This window comes from Mytilus galloprovincialis, chromosome 9, assembly GCF_965363235.1.
Source record: "Mytilus galloprovincialis chromosome 9, xbMytGall1.hap1.1, whole genome shotgun sequence".
Classification (NCBI taxonomy): Eukaryota; Metazoa; Mollusca; class Bivalvia; order Mytilida; family Mytilidae; genus Mytilus; species Mytilus galloprovincialis.
In genome coordinates this window covers 21,059,993-21,080,440 of record NC_134846.1, presented here as the reverse complement: position 1 = coordinate 21,080,440, position 20,448 = coordinate 21,059,993, and the positions used below count along the sequence as shown (strand labels likewise).

Sequence of the window (20,448 nt, the reverse complement as noted above, 5' to 3'; positions counted from 1 at the left end):
TTATGCTCCAAATCCTACTTCCAGCTCCCCAAGGTGACAAGGAGTAAAAGTTTGGAGAGAGGACGACGTACTCCTTTGTCCTTCTTGTAATTGTTGTCGTTCAAATGTTATGTTCTATTTTCGTTTTTGATTAAATGGCATATTAGTATACATTGATTCAAATCATATGATTCACATTTTGCTATTTCTGAGTCGTCACGATTAAAGTAGGATAACGACTTAGACGACAAAAATGGAATATTTAAATGTAGATCTACGCAATATAAAATCAAAGTTGAATAGGAAACTAATTTTTCAGAGAACAATTGAAGGTCTTTCAACATCAATTATCCAAGTAATTAATAAAAAATTACTTCCATTTACTCATAGTTACTGTTGGCGTCCAATGAAAGGTTTATTTATACTGATTTCTAGAATATATGATTTCTATGTATTTTTGTTTGAAATAAGAAAGATAATTGGCTCCTTCTGGTTCAGGAAATATCACTTCCTGTCTTATTGGAAAGCTTTATTAACTAAGATTACCAAAATATATGGTTTATATATACTGTTGCCTGAAAAAGGGAAATGATCGCAACTTCCTGTTTAGAAAACTTCACTTCCGACTTATAGGATAGCTGTTTTTACATTGCTTCCAAAAACATACAGTTTCTATGTACTTTTGCCTAAAACTATGGGGGTAATGAGATACTTCTGGTTTATTGACGGTCACTTCTGGTCTCAAATGACATGTTTATGAATGGCAATGAAAAAAAAAAATTGTTTCAGAGTACTTTTCCATGAAAAAAGTGATAATGTCTACTCCCACTTTTCTGAAGATGACTTCCTGTTGACATTTTTCAAGGTCATATGTTACCCAACATAGGACCTTATGGCTTAATCATGTACCAATTGAAAATAATGATCAATTTACTATAAAATAAAACATTTCAGGGACAATAGCTTTTATTAGATATTATTGGATTGGTTTAGACCAAATGTTATACATGTACTATAAAGCAAACATTTTGCGCTAGTTCTTATATATATATATATATATATATACAAACGAGTCTAAATTGAAAACTACAATCAAACCTATGATTGCGTTGGATAAAAACCGCAATTTTTATACGTGTGCATGTAAAAAAAATTTCGTTGTAGAAGGGTCTAAATACAGCACAAACAACATTTTCCAAAAGACCAAAATAGTGAAAAATTATATTTAATCAAAACGCATTTGACTAACAGGTCGAACAACTGATGTTATGAAACCCTGCTGACTGCCATTGGCGATTGCCAAATAAAATTGATGACGAGATGTAACAAAATGGATCTTAATATAAATTTAATAGTAAACAGAAAACGATAAACTTGTGGCTAAGATGTTATGCCACATACACAAGGTGTCAAATTTTTTTTTGTACCCCAGATCTAGATTTCGACAATATATGTCTTTTCAGTGATGTTAGGGATCGGAACGGTATATATAAATATATACTTAAACGTGTCAATGAGAATATAAAAAAGCAAAAGTTCACATATACATTGGCCTCATTTTCTAAGTTAAGACCGAGAACCTTAATTAAATGACTCTAAATTTATACGACTAACGGTTTATACATGTAAGTTACAACAAGATAACGAGAAATTTATTTGGTAAAGGTAGATACTACTACATGTATAAGATTTCATCGAGTCGATTCGATTCGATCACAATCGGCCAAAAATTCCTGAGAATGTAACAACACAAAGAGGAAAAAGAATTGCGGTGTTATATATTCTGGTTATGATAGCGATACACTAACAAAACGAGAGAGGATATACTGTAACTCTCACAATAAAAAAATTCTTCGGCTTTACAAGATAAGTTTTTAAGCGTAATAACTGTTCGAAATCATATCCAAAATATCTAAAAAGTAAAATAACAAAAATATCGAACTCTGAGCAAAATTCAAGAATGAAAGTCTTTAACCAAAAGCTCAAACACAGCATTCAAATGGATAACAAATCATGCTCCTGACTTGGTACAGACATTTTTTATGTAGAAAATGGTTAATTAAACCTGGTTTAAATCTAGCTAGACCTCCCACTTGTATGACTGTTGTATTAAGTTCCATTATATTAATAACAATGTGTGAACAAAACAAGCAGACATACTAGATAAAATGGCAAAGAATGAGGAAACAGTAGTCAACATTGTGTTATAGTCATACTCACTATCAACACAAACAAACAAAAAACACAAAATGGTATATAGACATAGCACATTATCAAAATAAAAGACAAGAATACAAAAATTTACCGAACCACAATCACACAATGACAAGATGTTTGAGTGAAAAACCAAGCCACATGTAACAGAGAAACACATAAAGATATATAGACAAAGCACAGTGTCAAAAAATGAAAGACAATAATACAAAACAAATACCATAGCATAAAAACAACGACGAGAAGCATAAGTGCATAACCAAGTCACATGTGCAAAAGAAACACAAAAAGGTATATAGACAAAGCACATTGTCAAAAATAAAAGACAAATACAAAAATATTGATATAGCACAATAACACATTCACGGGATGTATAAGTTCAGAGCCACGTCAAATGGATTTTACAAAAAACAGACTAAACAGTAAAAACAATATGCATAAAGACAAATGAAAGAATAATATAACGCGTTATTAAGATAATAAACAGTACCCAGAACATATACCTCAAACTATCGTGTATTATCTCTGAAGTTGACATGGAATATTTATCAACAAGGTTTTGGCACCTCCCAATGAACTGTCTTAAAAAAATAACTAGACATTCGTTGGTATACCCCAGGTTCATCAACTTTCTACTCAGACACTGGTGACATTTTACGAAGTCCAAGTAGAAGCTTGACGCTCTTGAATACCAAATAAGATAAATAAGATATATATCCCATATGCAGGTGAAGTTAGTATATTGCCACATAGATGGAGTGAAATTGATAATTTCAAAATAAAATAGTCTCGTTTATCATAATATCAGATACTGAGAAAACCAGTTATGTTAAATTCGATGTATAAGTTTAGAAATGAGGCGGAAAAAGCCGTGTCTGTTGATTCTTTGACTCTTGAATTTAAACATGGCGGGAAAGGGTAACACTAAACAAGCAGAACACATTTAAAACTGTTTTGGAATGAAAAAAAGTCAATAAAATATGGGCATTAATGTTTATTTATTGTTTTCATCTACGGTACTATTGAATATTGTATTTGACTTAACCATACATTTTTTTTTGGCACACAAAATTATTTCTAACAGTCAATTTACATAGAAAGATTAATATTTATTTTGTTAAAATCATTTGAATAGTTTCTGCTGAGCACCTGGGTTATATAACATGTATAAAGTAGGATACTATCTGAAACCACCCTTTCTTTACGAAATATCGTACCTTATTTGAAAAGAAATTGAAAGTTTTCTTGATAATTCCTGTCACAGAAAGGTCTATGCTGTAGCTGAACATGATTTGAACACTCCCTGAACAAATGGTTACTGCTCTCTGTAAAACAACTAACATTTGAATTATCCATACCTAGACTACTGATCAACATGTAGCAGACATTGAAAGTTTTATGAGAAATACAAGACAACCAAAAATTAATATTTTAATATCAAATAAATATGTAAACTAAAACTTAACATAATTTACATCTTACCTGATTCAGAAAATAACTTTGAACAATTCACTGGATTCGTATCGCTTGTTGAAAGATGTTATTCATCATTTATTGAATGAATTAACACTCCGTCTAACATCTCTAAAGCTAATTCTAGATTTAGATAAAGAGAGACAATACATATTCTAATTTATTACTAGCATAAATAATAAAAATCTATTGAATAACAATAGCATTAGATAGAGCTGTCTGAAACTATTCCAACGATCTGTCAGGAAATGTTCAGGAAACTAATAATAGGTTCACTTTAATGTTTTCTGGTACTTAAGAAGTAATAGAGATTTCCAAAAAAAAAGACAAATGTCCGTAATTCGACGTACAGACCTAATGGGACTGGTTTAGTTCTAACCATGGTTTTTATTATGAACATTTGTTTTTAATTTAAGTTTCATATGACCTACACATTATATATAATTTTCTGTCTTTCTGTATAGATTATCTATCTTTAATCATATTTGTTGCAGTGAAAAAATATGTTGAATGATATTTTCTGACTATTTAAGAAATATTGAAACCCTTTTTTTTTTGAGAATCGATATCTTTCTAAACAGAAGTATTTTTCGTTTATCATAAAATGAAATGATAAACAGTCCTTATACATATTTTTTTTAAATTAACGTGCGTTCTACTAGGGATTGTTCTGTATTATAATGTTTACCGGGAATGATGTCGGAGTCAAAATACAAAAGACATGCATATCCAGGCATTTTTTTTATCCCTTGAAGTAAATCATAATATAGAATTGATTTCCATATCTATTGTTAAACAATTAAAAGGGGGTCACCGAATTCGTTTTACAGAACAAATAATAAATGAAAGTGTGTAAGGTGAGTAAAATTGAAAACAAAACATAATCAGATGTCGTTGCCAGATGCGGATCCAATATTTTGAAAAGTGGCGAAAAGGAAACGTTAACAGGTGAGGGCCATAAATATAGAAATATATATAAATGCAAATTTAGGCAGAGAAGATGAATATGAACCGTACTCTCAATTTAAATAAACCGCAGAAAGACATTTCATCCTAACCGGACACATGCGATTGATCACGGACCAACTTATGTTTGCTCTAACACATTGATATTGCGTGCTTGGGAGATTTGCAGCCAATCTTCGATTTGAAACGGCCTCTTAAATTCTCGGGCAATGTGGATTTATTTTATTGTGTTGCGTACATAAAACGTCTGTATAACTATTAAGTTCAACTATGCATTTCAATTATACACGTGTGTTTGATTTCGAGATGCAAATATATGCATATATATAAAGAAAAGTAAAATCTTTAAATTTTTTTTTTCAAAAGTGAAGCTCCTTAGGCAAAGTGCCAGGATATACTAAAGTCGATTATAATCAGGTAAAGAGTAATACTCATAAAGGTAAACATATTCAAACAAAGGTAGAATTCTAACCATTATTACCAAGTTATTGTTTGTTATTTGCCTGATATTCAGTGATACATATTGGATATTAATTGGTTAACTACATGCAGATTGGTCAGAAACAGGGCGAGAATTTGGACTATCTGCGCTTTTGTTTCGTAGAGTAACGTCCATAAGTAATATTTTTTTGTTTGTATAACTTAAAATATTTTGGTGTTTTAGCGGAATACATTCACATAGATTCGATTGGCATGAAACAGATGAATTTGGTTAACATTCCGCATTTTCGAAACGTTATTGAACGAATTTTGATCATTTCTGAGATACACCTTTGTTGTCAATGAGGGTAAAAAAAATCCAAAAAGCTTTGCCAAATACAGATACGGTCATCTATTCCTGAGGTAGAAAAGCTTAAGCTTTTCAAAAAATAATTTTGTAAACAGTTAATGTTTTTTATATATACTTTCATTTATTTTTAGTATTTCGATAGTATACTGAGTATACATAATAATTTAAAAATAAATACCAATCAGCTGTTTTGCTTCAAAAAGTTGTATTTCCATTCAAAATCGTTACTTTTTGACATATACAGCTACTCATATTGTTAAAAATCTTTCCATCTTCTCACATCAGACTCGGACTTCTCTTGATCTGAATTTTAATGTGCGTATTGTTATGCGTTGACTTTTCTACATTGGCTAGAGGTATAGGGGGGCGGTTGAGATCTCATAAACATGTTTAACCCAGCCGCATTGTTGCGCCTGGAACATCTGACCTTTGTTTGTCATGTATTATTTTTAATTTTAGTTATATGTATAGTTTGGAGTTTAGTATGGCGTTCATTATCACTGAACTAGTATATATACTTGTTTAGGGGACAGCTGAAGGACGCCTCTGTGTGCGGGAATTTCTCGCTGCATTGAAGACCTATTGGTGACCTTATGCTGTTGTCTGTTCTATGGTCGGGATGTTGTCTCTATGACACATTCCCCATTTCCATTCTCAATCTTATTAATTAAACATAACTATTTGCATGAAAGTAGAGTTTCTAAGCATCTTTATGCTTTATCTGAAACAACTCACCAATGATCATGTTAATCAGAAACAACTCACATACATAAGTAGTAAAAAGTAAGATGTTTCTGTGAGTCTTTGTTGAGGTTTTGTGTGGAATTAACAGAATAGAGAAAATGATTAACAATAATTAAAAATTAACTATCTTTGTTATTTACAAGAACACAAAAGACATTAATCAAAATATCTTAAAGTTAGATGAATGGAGCTGGATTGGTCTGAGGATACAATTTGAGAATCTTTCTTTATACAAAATTCTTACATTAGATGGTCTGCACTCAGTATACGTGGAAACAAGATGGCGCCACTTTATTCAGAACGAAGATAGACAAAATTCTTTTTTTTTATAATTTAAACAAATTTAAGGCGAAACAATGTTTGATATCAGTTCATTTTATTTTTTCTATTTCTTATAGTTACCTGTCGTGGGTGTTTATCCTGAAATTACGATAAACGTTGCAAAGTGTAATCGTGTACATTGCTTTGTTATTATACTCGAAATCTGGTCGAATCAAAATTCAGTGGATGCGTTCGTTTATGTGTTACATATTTGTTTTGTCGATCATTTTTTTATATAAATAAGGCCGTTAGTTTTCTCGTTCGAATTGTTTTACATTGTCATTTCGGCGTCTTTTATAGCTGACTATGCGGTATGGGCTTTGCTTATTGTTGAAGGCTGTACGGTGACCTATAGTTATTAATTTATGTGTCATTTTCGTCTCTTGTGGACAGTTGTCTCATTGGAAATCATACCACATCTTCTTTTTTATATGAATTCATTAATGATTAGATTACATTTTATCACAACGAATAATCACACAGGTTGTTGATTTACTTTACGGTCATCTACCTGACATAAAAATGGTGTACAATGAAGGTAGATTGGTGTATGATTTTTAACATTTACAAATTTATTGACGAATTTTGTGAAAAATACTTGCGTTGCTTTGAAAATTCTTTTTTTAATGGTACAAAGGACCGTCACTGGCTCTATTAGATACATGTATTTTATATAACTTGTTTTTATGTGGTTCAAAAGTATGTTCGATGTCAACTGAATACCATCTTTCCATTGTAAACCCGCATCCATATAAAACAATATAATGGAAATTATCATACTCTTGTTATCAGAATAGCAGTTGATATAGATATCAAACATTTATTTACTGGTTTATTCTAACTATGGGAGGGTATAAAACAAAACCAGATTAGTATTTGGAATTCACTTCTATGCTGTACACCTTTTTAGCGAAGATGAACTGGGTTTATGGATTATCTGAGGTCGAATATAAGCGGACGTTTCGAAAATATGCAACATTTGTAAATAAAATTGCAAAAGAACTTACACAAAAAATGCATGCGTATTTCATTCGCATGTGCAAATGAAATGAATATCATGTTGTCTGCATATTGATATACACAATAAAGCTTTATCTCTATCTAGCACAACGATCGGCTTCAAAAAGGCTTCATATTGTGTCGAGCAGCTGATATGTTACAATATTAATATGCAGACAACTAGATTATAGATTTTTCGGGTTTAATTTTCAGATCTTTCATGATAGAAAAAAGTTAGATAATAAAAAATGGAAATAATTTATAACATGGCAACATCAAAAGCTCAAACGCAGCAAAGGAATAAAACAACTGTCATGTTCATGACACGGTATACAAACAAATATATTATGACATATATGACGTCCGGGGTTCTTAAAGTAGGGTCAACGTATTTAAAGTCACAAAACCATGATATGAATTTTATTAAGAGATGTTCTACTGATATCCATCCTTAACCCTACTGATATCCCTCCATTAATCTACTAATATCCCTCCATTAATCTACTGATATCCCTCCATTAATCTACTAATATCCCTCCATTAAACTACTAATATCCCTCCATTAATCTACTGATATCCCTCGATTTTTCTTCTGATATCTCTGTGTAGATATGTTGATCATATTGATATAGATACAAGAAGATGTGATGTGGGTTTCAATGAGACAAATCTCGATCAAAGTCACAATTTGTTCATTTTAAAGAAAACTATGTGTTGTATTGTTCAACTGATATCCCGCCTTCATTCTACTGATATTCCTATATTGCATTATTGATATTCCGTAATTGTTTTACTGATATTCCTTGATTGTTCTAGTTATAATAGATTATTGCTCTACTAATACCTTACTGATATTCCTCTATTGCTCTACTTAAATTTATTGTTCTTCTGATATCCTTGTATTGTTCTCATGTTGTCCTTAAATTGTTCTGCTTATATCCCTCGATTGCTCTGCTTAAATACCGCTTTTATATATATCCATGAATCTATATCTGCTGATATCGCTGTATTGTTCTACTGACATACTTCCATCAATCTTCTGATATTCCTCTATTGCCCTACAAAACTCTTATACTTTCTACTGATAGCCTTTTATTTCCCTATTTCCTTATTGATACCCCCTATTGCTGTACTGATATTCATCTGCTGCTCTATTAAAATTCCGCTATAAATCTACTGAATTCTATTGTTCTAATAATATCCTTTTATTGTTCTATTGATATCTTATATATGCTCTACTGAAATGCCTTTATTTCTCATTTGATATCCCTCTATTGTTAAGCTGATATCCATTTATTGTTCTACTGATATCCCTGTATTGCTCTACTGATATCCCTGTATTGTTCTACTGATATCCCTGTATTGCTCTACTGATATCCCTGTATTGTTCTACTGATATCCCAGTATTGCTCTACTGATATACTCTATTCTTCTGTGGGTATTACTTTTTTTTATTAACAGACGAAATGCACGCCAAAAACATTTAATCATTTTATTGTCTGAACCCAAACGTTTATTTTACCTTATGTAACTTATGTATACGAGCTTTACAACCTTTCTAGTTACACAGGTTGTCTGAACTCAAACTGAATAAATCCTTTTTGTGGAATAGTATTCCTAATAGGAAGATTTAGTATACTTAACAGTGACATCTTACCATAACTTTGTTCAAACTTGTTTTTTTACCTTTGACCTTAAATATGTATCCCTTATAAATTTATTAACTATGTATATGGATTCAGGTATCGCATCTCAAATTATTCTTTCATAGTGTGTTAATTTACGTTTTTTGATAGAGTTAAGCCTTCCAGTTGATATTTTTGTCGTGTGTTTTTCTATGTTATGATGTTATACTATTGTCTTAGTAAAAGGAAGAAGGTTTTGGACCATTAAAACGTTTACTCCCGCTGCAAATGTTTGCACCTGTCCTAAGTCAGAAATCTAATGTACAGTAGTTGTCGTTTGTTTATGTACTTTATACATGTTTCTCGTTTTTCTTTTTTATATAGATAATACCATTGGTTTTCCCGTTTGAATGGTTTTACAATTGTAATTTAGGGGTCCTGTATATCTTGTTGTTCGGTGTGAGCCAAAACTCTGTGTTCCATGCCGTATATTGACCTATAATTGTTTACTTTAATAAATTGTTATTTTGATAGAGAGTTTTCTCATTGGCACTCATACAACATCTTCCTATACCTATAGGTACCTATAACCATGTTTAACGTTTTGATTAATATTATCGCGTACTTTGCAGAATAGTATCATATTGATCTTCTATAAAAAAAAAAAAAAAAAAAAAAAAAAAAAAAACAACTTTTCAAAATTCATCTTAAACAAGTTTTCATATTATATTAATTTTTGAAGTCGTTCGTATTAAAAACTAATTTTTATAGAGACACTCGGTAATACTATGCGGTCGAATTATTTATTTTTATTTATTGATTTTTGTGTCCTGCTTGATACGTTTTGTAGTCCTTATACGCGAATAACAACTGGCATCGATGTGATATTGGCCTTTACATGCTTAAGCTTTCACAAATAAATACCTTAAAAAATAAAACGTCAAGCTAAGAGACGGTATTAAAAAAAAATAAACATTTGAAAAAGAATTTCATTCCATGTCTGTTTACTTATAACCTTCACGTTTGAATGGCCAAATAGCTACGTTATACTTGTATATGTGTTTAAAAAAACCGCAAAAGTGGACAGGAACTGCCAAATAACTAATTAATATGCCGACGTGTTTGATTTATAATCAAATCTCATAAATATATTGAGAAAGACAAATTCTGGTAAAAACTCAAAAATAAGCGAAACCAGATCATCAAACAGTGAACATTTTCTGTTTAAAATGCATCAAATGTAGGTTGTAGGTGAAACGAGACACAGACAAACCGGTATAAGTAAACCATTTCTCTCAGTTCTCATAAATCTGTGTAGTGTCGATTTCAGTTTGTTTTTTCCTCATAAATTTGTTTGTAGAAAATTGTGAACACCACAGTTGTCATAGAATCTAGTATCACGTCGTGTAAAGAAACTATTTACGTTAAGTAGTATACATTCATCTCAATATAATATATAGGAAGATAACATCATCAAATATATCTTTAAGTACTTATAGGTTTTTTATCTCTCCTAAAACGGTCTTGTACAGGTATGAGTTGTACTTAATATGAGGACCAAAACAAATCGGCCAGTATTAGTAGACAATTAGTACCCATTGGAATACCGATTATCTACTACAACATCAATCCATCGATACGGACAAATAGTATGTCAAGTCAAACATTTGGATTAGTTCACCTTGATGTATTTGTTGTGGGAATGAGTGCGGTTCTTTTTAGTCAAAGATTTGTTTTCAAGTTGTTTTTTTAGTTACACTGTTTTTAAGGTAAAACATTTAGACTAAAGTCTGCTAAACCCATCAAAACGGAGTTCAGGAAAGATGAAAAATGTAAAGTAAAAAATCCATAGGAAACTCGTAATGTAACGTTATCAATCGATCAATAAAACTGATAATCAAGCCTAAATGCTCATTAAACTATGCTCATTGTTAAAGGCCATACGGTGACCTATAGCTGTTAATTTCTGTGTCATGTCGTCTTTTGTAAAGAGTCGTCTAATTGAAAATCACACTCCGTCTTTTTGGCTATATAAACAACAGATAAAGATGGACTCATCGGTTGATGGTTGATACGCAACAGAGTTTGCAGATGTATTAGTAATCATGAATGGCAAGGAATTAAAAAACATACAATGAATGTTCAGTTCTATGAATAGATTTTTTTTTGTTTAACTCAATATGTCCAACAGATGGCGGAATTGTTCAGTGATGATGTCTTCTTTTATGACATCGTTTTTTAGGTTGAGTTATTGCCTCAGTGGTTGACTCAGTTGTTGGCTCTGTTGATGGCTCAGTTGTTGGCTCTGTTGATGGCTCAGTTGTTGGCTCTGTTGATGGCTCAGTTGTTGTTGCTATGGTAGTTGGTGGACACCCTTCTGGTAGGGTGTCATTTGCGCCACATTGATATTCATCTGAACAATATGACACCGTACCACACGGGAGTTCAGCTGGGCCCGTAGCTACAGCAATACGTAATAAAAAAACGATTAGCAAAAAAAAAAAAAAAAACAGACAATACAGCCACTAAAAATATACCGTTTAAAACTATAATTTAAGATTTTAAAGTTTTGCAATCAGTGATACTCAGTTTCTGTTCAATAAACACTACTGTTTAAATGCACGCTGTGTTTGGAATGGTGAAAGACTTACGCAAGTTGAAATAAAGAAAAGATGCGCAAGTTTATGACTCAAATTCACTTGCTAAGATTCATTATTCAAAACTATAGTTTATGTCATAATAAAGCGTTCTTCAAACGCTTTGAGTAAACTACCGTGTTGACATATGATAATGTTGTATGTCAATTGATAGGTATCGTCACGGTTTGTATGCGTTGTTCTTTTATACTCCAACGTCGTATTCTTTTGTTTATAAGATACCCGTGGTCAGTCGGTCTAATTGACGATATAGAAAAACCGATTCAAACTTTCATTTTGTTGTGTGTTGAAGTAACTTTTATCAAAATGCGATAATATGCGCATTTGAACGCGAATCTTTGGTTCCGTCATCTATGTGTGAGAATATAACATCTTAAAAAAATTGATAATATTACCTTTGAACATAAATAGATTCATTTAAGGAAAGTTTTCCAACAGATCACTCTGACATAGCGTTTCAGTGTTATAGAAAATCTTTCTCATTTTGCATAAAAACTGTAATAAACTAAACTTCAGGTGACAGTACTTATGAACGTCTTTTTATAAAACTTCTTAAAGATATAACCACAACTTGCAAAAAATGTTAAACAAATATTTGTTTTTAAATAGTTCTGTACTTACGTGTTTGTCCAGATTCTGATATCATTTGCATAAATTGGATGAAAGAAAAACATATACAAATTTAACTTAGAATCATTTATCGACTGAAAATAGAAACCAATGTAACTTTTATATCTTTTTCCTTAATTATTTTAATATATTTGATATTATAATGAACGATACTATAAACAAGTCAATTTGTTTATTTTTCAATTATCATAGGTGATATTATATGGATCAGTCAACAGTAGTTACAAACTGTCATAGAAAGAAAAAAAAAGACGTTAACGGATCGGTAGTTGCATTTTTGTCAGATATTCGAAATCCTCTGGAATGATTCTATAGTGCTATTTAATACTTTTCTCGCTATCCGTATCTTTTTTTTATATATATATATATAACATATAATTTAATAAAATTCCTGGTATTTTTTCATATTTTTTTTTTGAGAGACAAGGTTTTAAAATCAAATGTTTGTAAAATCACGCTAAATTGTAAATGGCTTATATTTAAGAACCGTACAAGGGTCCAGACCTTTCGTAATTTGATCTGCGTTTTAGGTTCGCTATTTTTGTATTATCGATTTATAAATACGAAGTTTTAAAAAGAATGTTATTTGGAAAAAAATGGCAGCCAACATCGTATTTTTGAGAAAGCAAAACATGAGAATATATTTACCTTTAGCTAGAAATGGTATGAATCCCCCTTGTGGATCACAAACAGTGCATACATCAGATGTAGGTAGTTTATCTTTTGAATAAAACAAAATGTAAGTTAGTCATTGTGGTTATACTAAATAGCTATCAAAGGTACTAATTAAGACAAAGCTTAACATATGACAGACTTGACGATATGACATTGATGTAGTTATATTGTGTAGCTTTCATTTTGAAACTTCCTTACAACTTCCTAACATTTTTAAGGGATTAATTTAACCATCAACATATAACCGACTCGACGATATAACATGTATGTAATTATTTTCAGTGGAGTAGTTGAATTGTGTACTTTCATTTCGTAACTTCTTTACAACTTCACAGTTTTAATTGATTGATTAAACGATCAATAGTATTTAATTCCTGTTATTAAAAAGATAATATAAGGTCGATATTATTTTTAATAAACAAAAACAACTATTAGAACGAATGTCCATTAGCTTGTAAAATGAAACAATGTTTAGCTTGCTAAAGTTGTATAATATCTGCTCAAGCATTTATATTCAGATTCCTAACTTCCAAGATAAAATCCAATCAAATTGAAGCATAATGTATATAGGTGTAACTCCGTCTATCTATATCGTCTATATATATAAGTCTTAATGACAATGTTTGATAAAACATTGATACAAAACAAATGAAAGTAAGCCAACCAAAGATTCACTCTTCAAGCATTATGAAACTAGCTCTAACAGTCTAAATTTATTTTGCTTCTAAAAACGTGTACTTAAACTCAATTATAAATTTGGAAATTTGTGTTTATTTAACAACCAATATATTCACCATTGACCCCTTCCCATCCTACTGAAGCGAATCAGTCTATGTTAACGTTATCTTACCTCCAATGCCAAAGGTGAATGATATAGGTATCATACCAGAAGTGTAATCAAAGATATAACATACAAACTGGTCTTCGTTGTTCACTCTTAAACATGAAGCAAATAAGACATATATGTGTATCGATTTCGTCGTTTGTGAAACGTACATTTTATATACAGATTGAAAATATTTGTTTGTATCAAAATTAAATTAGGAATGAAGGTGTTATTTTGACTTGGTAATCCGATGGTTGAATCTTGTGAGTACTGTATTGGCATTGTATATATATATAGTGACGGTATCTTACATTAATTTGTAGGATCCTTTACTATAGATAATTCAGCTGATCTGTAAAAATAGCATCTTCATGCCTTATATATCATGTACTGTGGTACGACGCTAGATTAAAACTGACTCGGAAAGGTAACACCCGGCCACCGAAAGCTTCATTTTTATGAAGCCCAGTTGGTCGTGTGGTCTCGCGTGCCAGTTACAGTGCAGGCGATTTAGTGTCACGATATCTCAGTAGCATGGGTTCGAATCCCGGCGAGCTACATATGATAGAGAAGTGGGTATGTTACTGGAGAGAAATGGTAAATTGACAATTGGAAAGTTGACATTATCACATGAGTCATTTATGCCAGATTAAAATCGTCTTTCTACATGTAATTCAATATTGAGTACAAGATCAAGATATGCATGATGTATACCTCCAACTTTCATTAGTATCGATAATATCATGTTCAATAGGATAAATGAAATGTAAACATTCATCAAAATGGTTCTGTATGAATTCTGTTTCATATTTTACAACACAAAGCACATCAGTAGTGGTGAACAATTAAGTTCCCCTCGTAGACAAAATATCAATCCAAGAAAAAAAATGAATTTGATGTCGATAAAAAAAAGTGATGATTTCATCTTAATTATATTTGTCATTACCTAAACCAATGAATGCATTTAATGTTTCCCATATTCAAATGTATTGTGTAAGCTCTGTTGATAATATAGTCCATCTTAGAACTGAACAACATCTGAATTGATTCGTTTCCTTTTCGATTTTTTTTCTCAATAAACATAGGGGTATGTCGTAACGATCAAACGAACAAACGATTATACAGAACGGAATCACTTAAAAAATGGTAAATAAATAATTTATTTATTAATAAAACCTGAAGATAAGGAATCGTTCAATACGTTGATAACAGGTTAGAACATCCGTTGAGCTTGCACCAGAGGTCAAGATATAAGAACTTGTTACACCATCATTCGTAAACTGCCAAACTCCTACCATCTTGTCCGTCCCATCAATAATACCCAATGTTCGACCCCTTAACTCACATGGAAACTCACAAGTGACATCCTGACCTGCATAATTTATGTAGAAGTTATCTTTGTAAACTGTATATCTATACTACTGAATGAACGAGGTCCAATTGTAAGACGGCATAACGAAAAAAAAATAAAAAATCAAGAATTCAAGCAACTATTTTATATCCATGTTACCCTATATAACACCAAGTTATATATCTGTTTTCTCCAACTTCAGTAGCACTATTTAGTTTTGTTAAAATAGGTTATAGTAAGTTTATTGTATTAAAAAAGACAGAACGGATGCGAACAGAAGGATTTTGAAAAGCATACCCACAATCCTATTTTGCGAGTGTGTTCTAGTATTACATAAATGGTTGGGTTCAGTGCCTTTGATGCTAGACATTTAGAAATTGTGTCTTTGACAAGACATTTCTCAAAGTATAATCAAAACCGGGGCAGGAGAAAAGAGCCTTGCATGAAGGGGATATCAATAATGATGTGTTGCCATTCAGAACATGCAGAAAATGAAATAATTTGTCTTTGATCAAGAAGCACAGAGGATTTACAACTGTAAATCAATTTGTTGATATATCAATTTTAAGATAGATGCATGGTGTACCGTCATCTTGGATTGTACCATCGCAGTACACAATCTGTCTGACTAGTTATTTGCCATGCAAAATCTGCAAATATGTAGACAGATGTGTAATTTTATTGCTTAGACTGTTTATCAGAATGAAGAAAACTTGCTGATCTATTACATAATTCAAAATATTTTAACAAATACCAAACATCTTTGTATCATTTTTTTTTTCAAACAAGCCCTTTAAGGGGAGATAACTCTTTCACTAAAAAATATATACTGAATTGATCGGGAAATTTGCAATTTTTACTTGTAGCAAGAAAACAAATTCGGTGACACCATTTTTTCTTTCTATTTTCTTAAATCATATTATAAAATCTATCTTCTCACAATTTATTTTAAAATTCTATCTCATAGATTTCTTTTTATGCCCAAAAATGCGTTTTTTTATGATAATTCTAAGGAAATTTATTCAATTTTCAACGACTCATAGCTTTAAAAATAGCACGGTGACCAATCCTTTTTATTATTGAAAAGTACATAGGCATATCTTCATTTTGTCTATCAGAACATTCTATCTTGGGAAATATATACCTATGATCTACCTTAAGCAGATGTCAATTTCAATTTTGTTTAAAACAGGCATATCAGTGAATACAAGAAACTAAATACTAAATGCAAATGAAATTTCCATGCAATTGTAATTATAGTTCAAGAAATTTTACCACCCTCAAAAAAAATATTTTTATTTTTCAGAAAAAATCAAATCCAATAGAAAGCGCCTTACCTTGTGTATGCTTTTCAACGATTAATACGATAATTGTCAGTACTTGTGTGTACATTTTGTCCAAGTTTCACAATTAGGACCCTTTTACAATCTTAAAGAAACTGATGCACATCAAAGTGTCCTTCTGGTTATATTCAATAAAACGTGTTTTTCCTCTCTCCATCATATGTTACAATAAGACAACACTTAACCATGCATGTAAAATAAACTGTTAGATAATATTTTAAAGTTAACATTTGTATTTTCGGTGTATCAATATCGATTGAATGTTAGCTGTTGTTTTAGTAATAATTTTATACACTGAAGCATTACAGTGATATAACCGAACCATGAGGAAAATGTAGATAAGAAAGTACGTAATCAAAAGACAAAATCAAAAGAGAAAACACATCAAACAAATGAATAACTACTGTCATATTCCTTATTTGGTAGTTGTATTTGTTATATAGAAAATGTTTGATTAATCCTGATTTTATAGCTAGCTATACCTTTCATTTGAATGACATAAAACGAATGAATAAAGGCAACAGTAGTATACAGCTGTTCAAACTCATAAATCCATGGACAAAAAACAAAATCGGAGTAACAAACTAAAACTGAGGGAAACGCATTAAATACTACTGTCATATGACTGATTTGGAACATGTACATGTACATGTATTTGTTATATAGAAAATGGTGGATTAATCCTGATTTTATAGCTAGCTACAATTCAAATATACTATTATAAAATCATTAGTTTAACCAATCCAATTACTTTTTATATTGTTATTTGAACTAACAAAATCTAATGGGTGCCCGAATCACTGGTTTAAACCTAAATTGTACCCATAGCGACCAGGTGCTTTAGGAATTATATGATACGGTTTATATATAGACATCCTCAATAATTATCAAAGATAATCACAGAAGATTGTTTTCAAAAGTGGGGCGAAAGATACCAGAGGGACAGTCAAACTCATAGATCGAAAATAAACTGACAACGCCATGGCTTAAAATGAAAAAGACAAACAGACACATAACAGTACACACGACACAACAAAGAAAACTAAAGACTAAGCAACACGAACCAAACCAAAAACTGGGGGTGATCTCAGGTGCTCCAGAAGGGTAAACAAATTCTGCTCCACATGTGGCATCCGTCGTGTTGTTTATGTTTTAAAACCCGGTTAATAGTTTAATTCAGTAGGTCACATTCATGAAAGGGAAGGGAATGGTAGTTACGACTTAAGGAACATATTCGATATCATTTGTGGGACGGATATTCCATAACGGTCAACCAACTCGTGATGGCACACGACAGTAACACGCGCATCCCATAACATGAAAACCTCAAACATAGCCCCAAACAACTCACGATGATCGTACTATTGTCGCACGACCGACTTGCGACAAACCCACGACAGTACAATTTCATTTTTTTTCTGTCGTGTACCCATCGTGGAATCATCTGGGACATGTCGTAGCTTATGTGACCACTCGAAATAAATTTTTTGACATTTTGCACGACAGTGCCACACCTATTTAATAGATCTTCCACGACAAAAAATCGTACGATCTCTTGTGACCGGGGCTTAACGGTACCAATTTTCCTGCACCAGATGCGCATTTTGACAATACATGTCTCTTCAGTGATGCTCGTGGCCAAAATATTTGAAATCCAAAGCTTATATAAAAGATGAAGAGCTATAATCCAAAAGGTCCAAAAAGTATAGTCAAATCCGTGAAAGGAATCAGAGCTTTGCACGAGGGAGATACATTCCTTAATTTATAATATTTTAAACTTCACCATTTGAAACTCTTTATTTAAAAGCTTCCTTGCGAGCAGCAACCCTCTTTCAAGAAAATCAAAACTATGCATTTACTTTAGTCATAGTGTGTGAAAAAAAAGTGTCGTTCATATTTTAAATGAGTTGTCTACATGTTTTTATTCTAAGAAAAAGAATTATAGGAAGATCATTTATCAAATTTCAGAGTTTTTGCCAGCTTATATATATACTAGTTAATTTGAAAACGTTACATAAGTTTTTACTCATTTTTGAATGCATAATTAGCTTATCTGTCTGAATAGTTGTAGGTAATATGTACTGCGATCGAGTTTGCTCTTTGAATGTTGAAGCATGGTTTGCAAAAATCTAAAAAATTCTTAAGTTAGCTTATTATCGCGGAGTGTTATGGAATTTATAAATTGTGTAGTTTACATCAGTTATTTATTGTGCATTTGAGAAGGAGAGAATTTTACACGTACGTCAAAGTCTGTCTACTATAAGATGAGAGGAAACGAACTATTGGGATGTAACAAGCAGGAATATAAGAAGCCAAAGTAACACCCATTATCTGTAACCGTAAACCAAAGTTGGGCACGGATTGTCATCGATTTCGTTGAAATTTTCTGACAACACATATTGATATAAAATTGTTAATCAACGTAATAAGATATTCACGTAACTTAGTACCAGCTTTAGTACTTTAGCCTTCAGAAACAATATTAAATGTTTCTATAAAATGTCAATTATATATCCAATGACTACATGACAAGAAATAACAGACAGAAATAAAATCAAGAAAAACATACAATTTCAATAGTTAAGAGTTGCTCCTCCCAATGTACGTTTCAGAAATGAGATGTTACAGTTAGTCTGTTACTTTTATTTTCTTTCTTGTTCAATCTTTACTTTAATTAGACAATATCATTATTTTTTTACATGTTTTATAAAAAAAACATTTCAATAATAGACACTGTATTATGTTCTTATTTTGTTGCTTTATCAGTATTGTCGATGAAGTCGAGTTAATATTTTAACACCAAAAAAAAATAAAGTTGTTCATTATACTATAAAAAAAAGTCATGTCTGGCTTAGGGTATACTTTTTCTAATCTTTTGTTATTCAATATTTATCTTTGATTGTTTTTTTAATGGATATTTGATGTTGTTAAAAAAGTTCAATGAAGGTTTTTCAGGTAAACAAACTTGTACAGTTGCATGTTTAGGTGACATGATTTCAACTGTTTTCATTGGAATGTGAACTGCAATTGGCGAATGGACTTTGAAAATTACATTTTTTTAGGATCGTCTGTGAGAGGTTTCGCTATTTGTAAAAACAGGATTAATCCACCATTTTGTACATTATGAAATGCTTGTTCAAAGTCAGGAATACGACAGTTGTTTTCCATTCGGTTGATATGATTTGATGATTTGATGATGGAGTTGTTATGCTATTTTACTTTTTATCAATGAATAGGAAAATAAAGGTGTTTTTAAAACATCAACGAAAACCGCTTTAGATTTTATTCAAAATCCTTTACCTGAATAGAAATTATCCGATCAATTGATCGATTAAGCTGATGTTTATATACAAAATCAATCAAAGTAATACCGATAAGCACAAAAAGTGGTCACAAAGAAGATTCTATAATTTTATGATTGTGGTTTGTGTAGATGTAAAGATTAACAAAGATGGGGCATTTAAAAATTATTATAACATGTAAAACGATGAAATTTCATTGATTATAAATTACTCACCTTCTTTATAATTTCTTAGACATCAGATGTTACAATAAAGTTAGTACACGTATACTCTCACGTCTATGTCTATGTCTATGTCTGAGTCTTACTAGGATAGAGTTCATTGTCTTTATCCTCAGTACGATGATAGATTATTAAAATCTATTCTATCGGTTTAGTTAGTAGTAAAACTTTCATAAGGTATAGAAGTTGATCATATCATTAGTTTGACAAATATAATAATTTGTTACATTTTTTTTTGGTTTCTGTATTGCATGTATTCATTTTCTTTTATACATTGATACCCCCATATTTTATCGTTTCTATAGAGAAGTTGGTAGAAAGACCAGATCCGA

General features: G+C 31.2%; 1 protein-coding gene across 1 annotated transcript; it reads right to left on the bottom strand.

The window, feature by feature from the left end:
* Nucleotides 1–11,252: 11,252 nt before the first annotated feature.
* Nucleotides 11,253–15,267, bottom strand: LOC143046692 (uncharacterized). The gene is made up of 5 exons (XM_076219796.1): nt 15,076–15,267; nt 13,924–14,009; nt 13,047–13,118; nt 12,390–12,404; nt 11,253–11,572 (listed from the first exon to the last, which is right to left on the bottom strand). Exons 1-5 carry the CDS (start codon nt 15,195–15,197, stop codon nt 11,316–11,318), a joined length of 552 nt encoding a protein of 183 aa, XP_076075911.1. The 5' UTR covers nt 15,198–15,267; the 3' UTR covers nt 11,253–11,315.
* Between the last annotated feature and the right edge of the window lie 5,181 nt (nt 15,268–20,448).

Bases quoted from the DNA above. Each gene is read 5' to 3' on its own strand.
- LOC143046692 (XM_076219796.1), bottom strand. From the start codon at position 15,197: ATGGTAGGAGTTTGGCAGTTTACGAATGATGGTGTAACAAGTTCTTAT. The intron at 14,010-15,075 runs GTTTTATTAATA...TTCATGTTTAAG, and splicing joins GAACGATTCCTTATCTTCAG to AGTGAACAACGAAGACCAGT. The intron at 13,119-13,923 runs GTAAGATAACGT...TTTATTCAAAAG, and splicing joins ATTCACCTTTGGCATTGGAG to ATAAACTACCTACATCTGAT.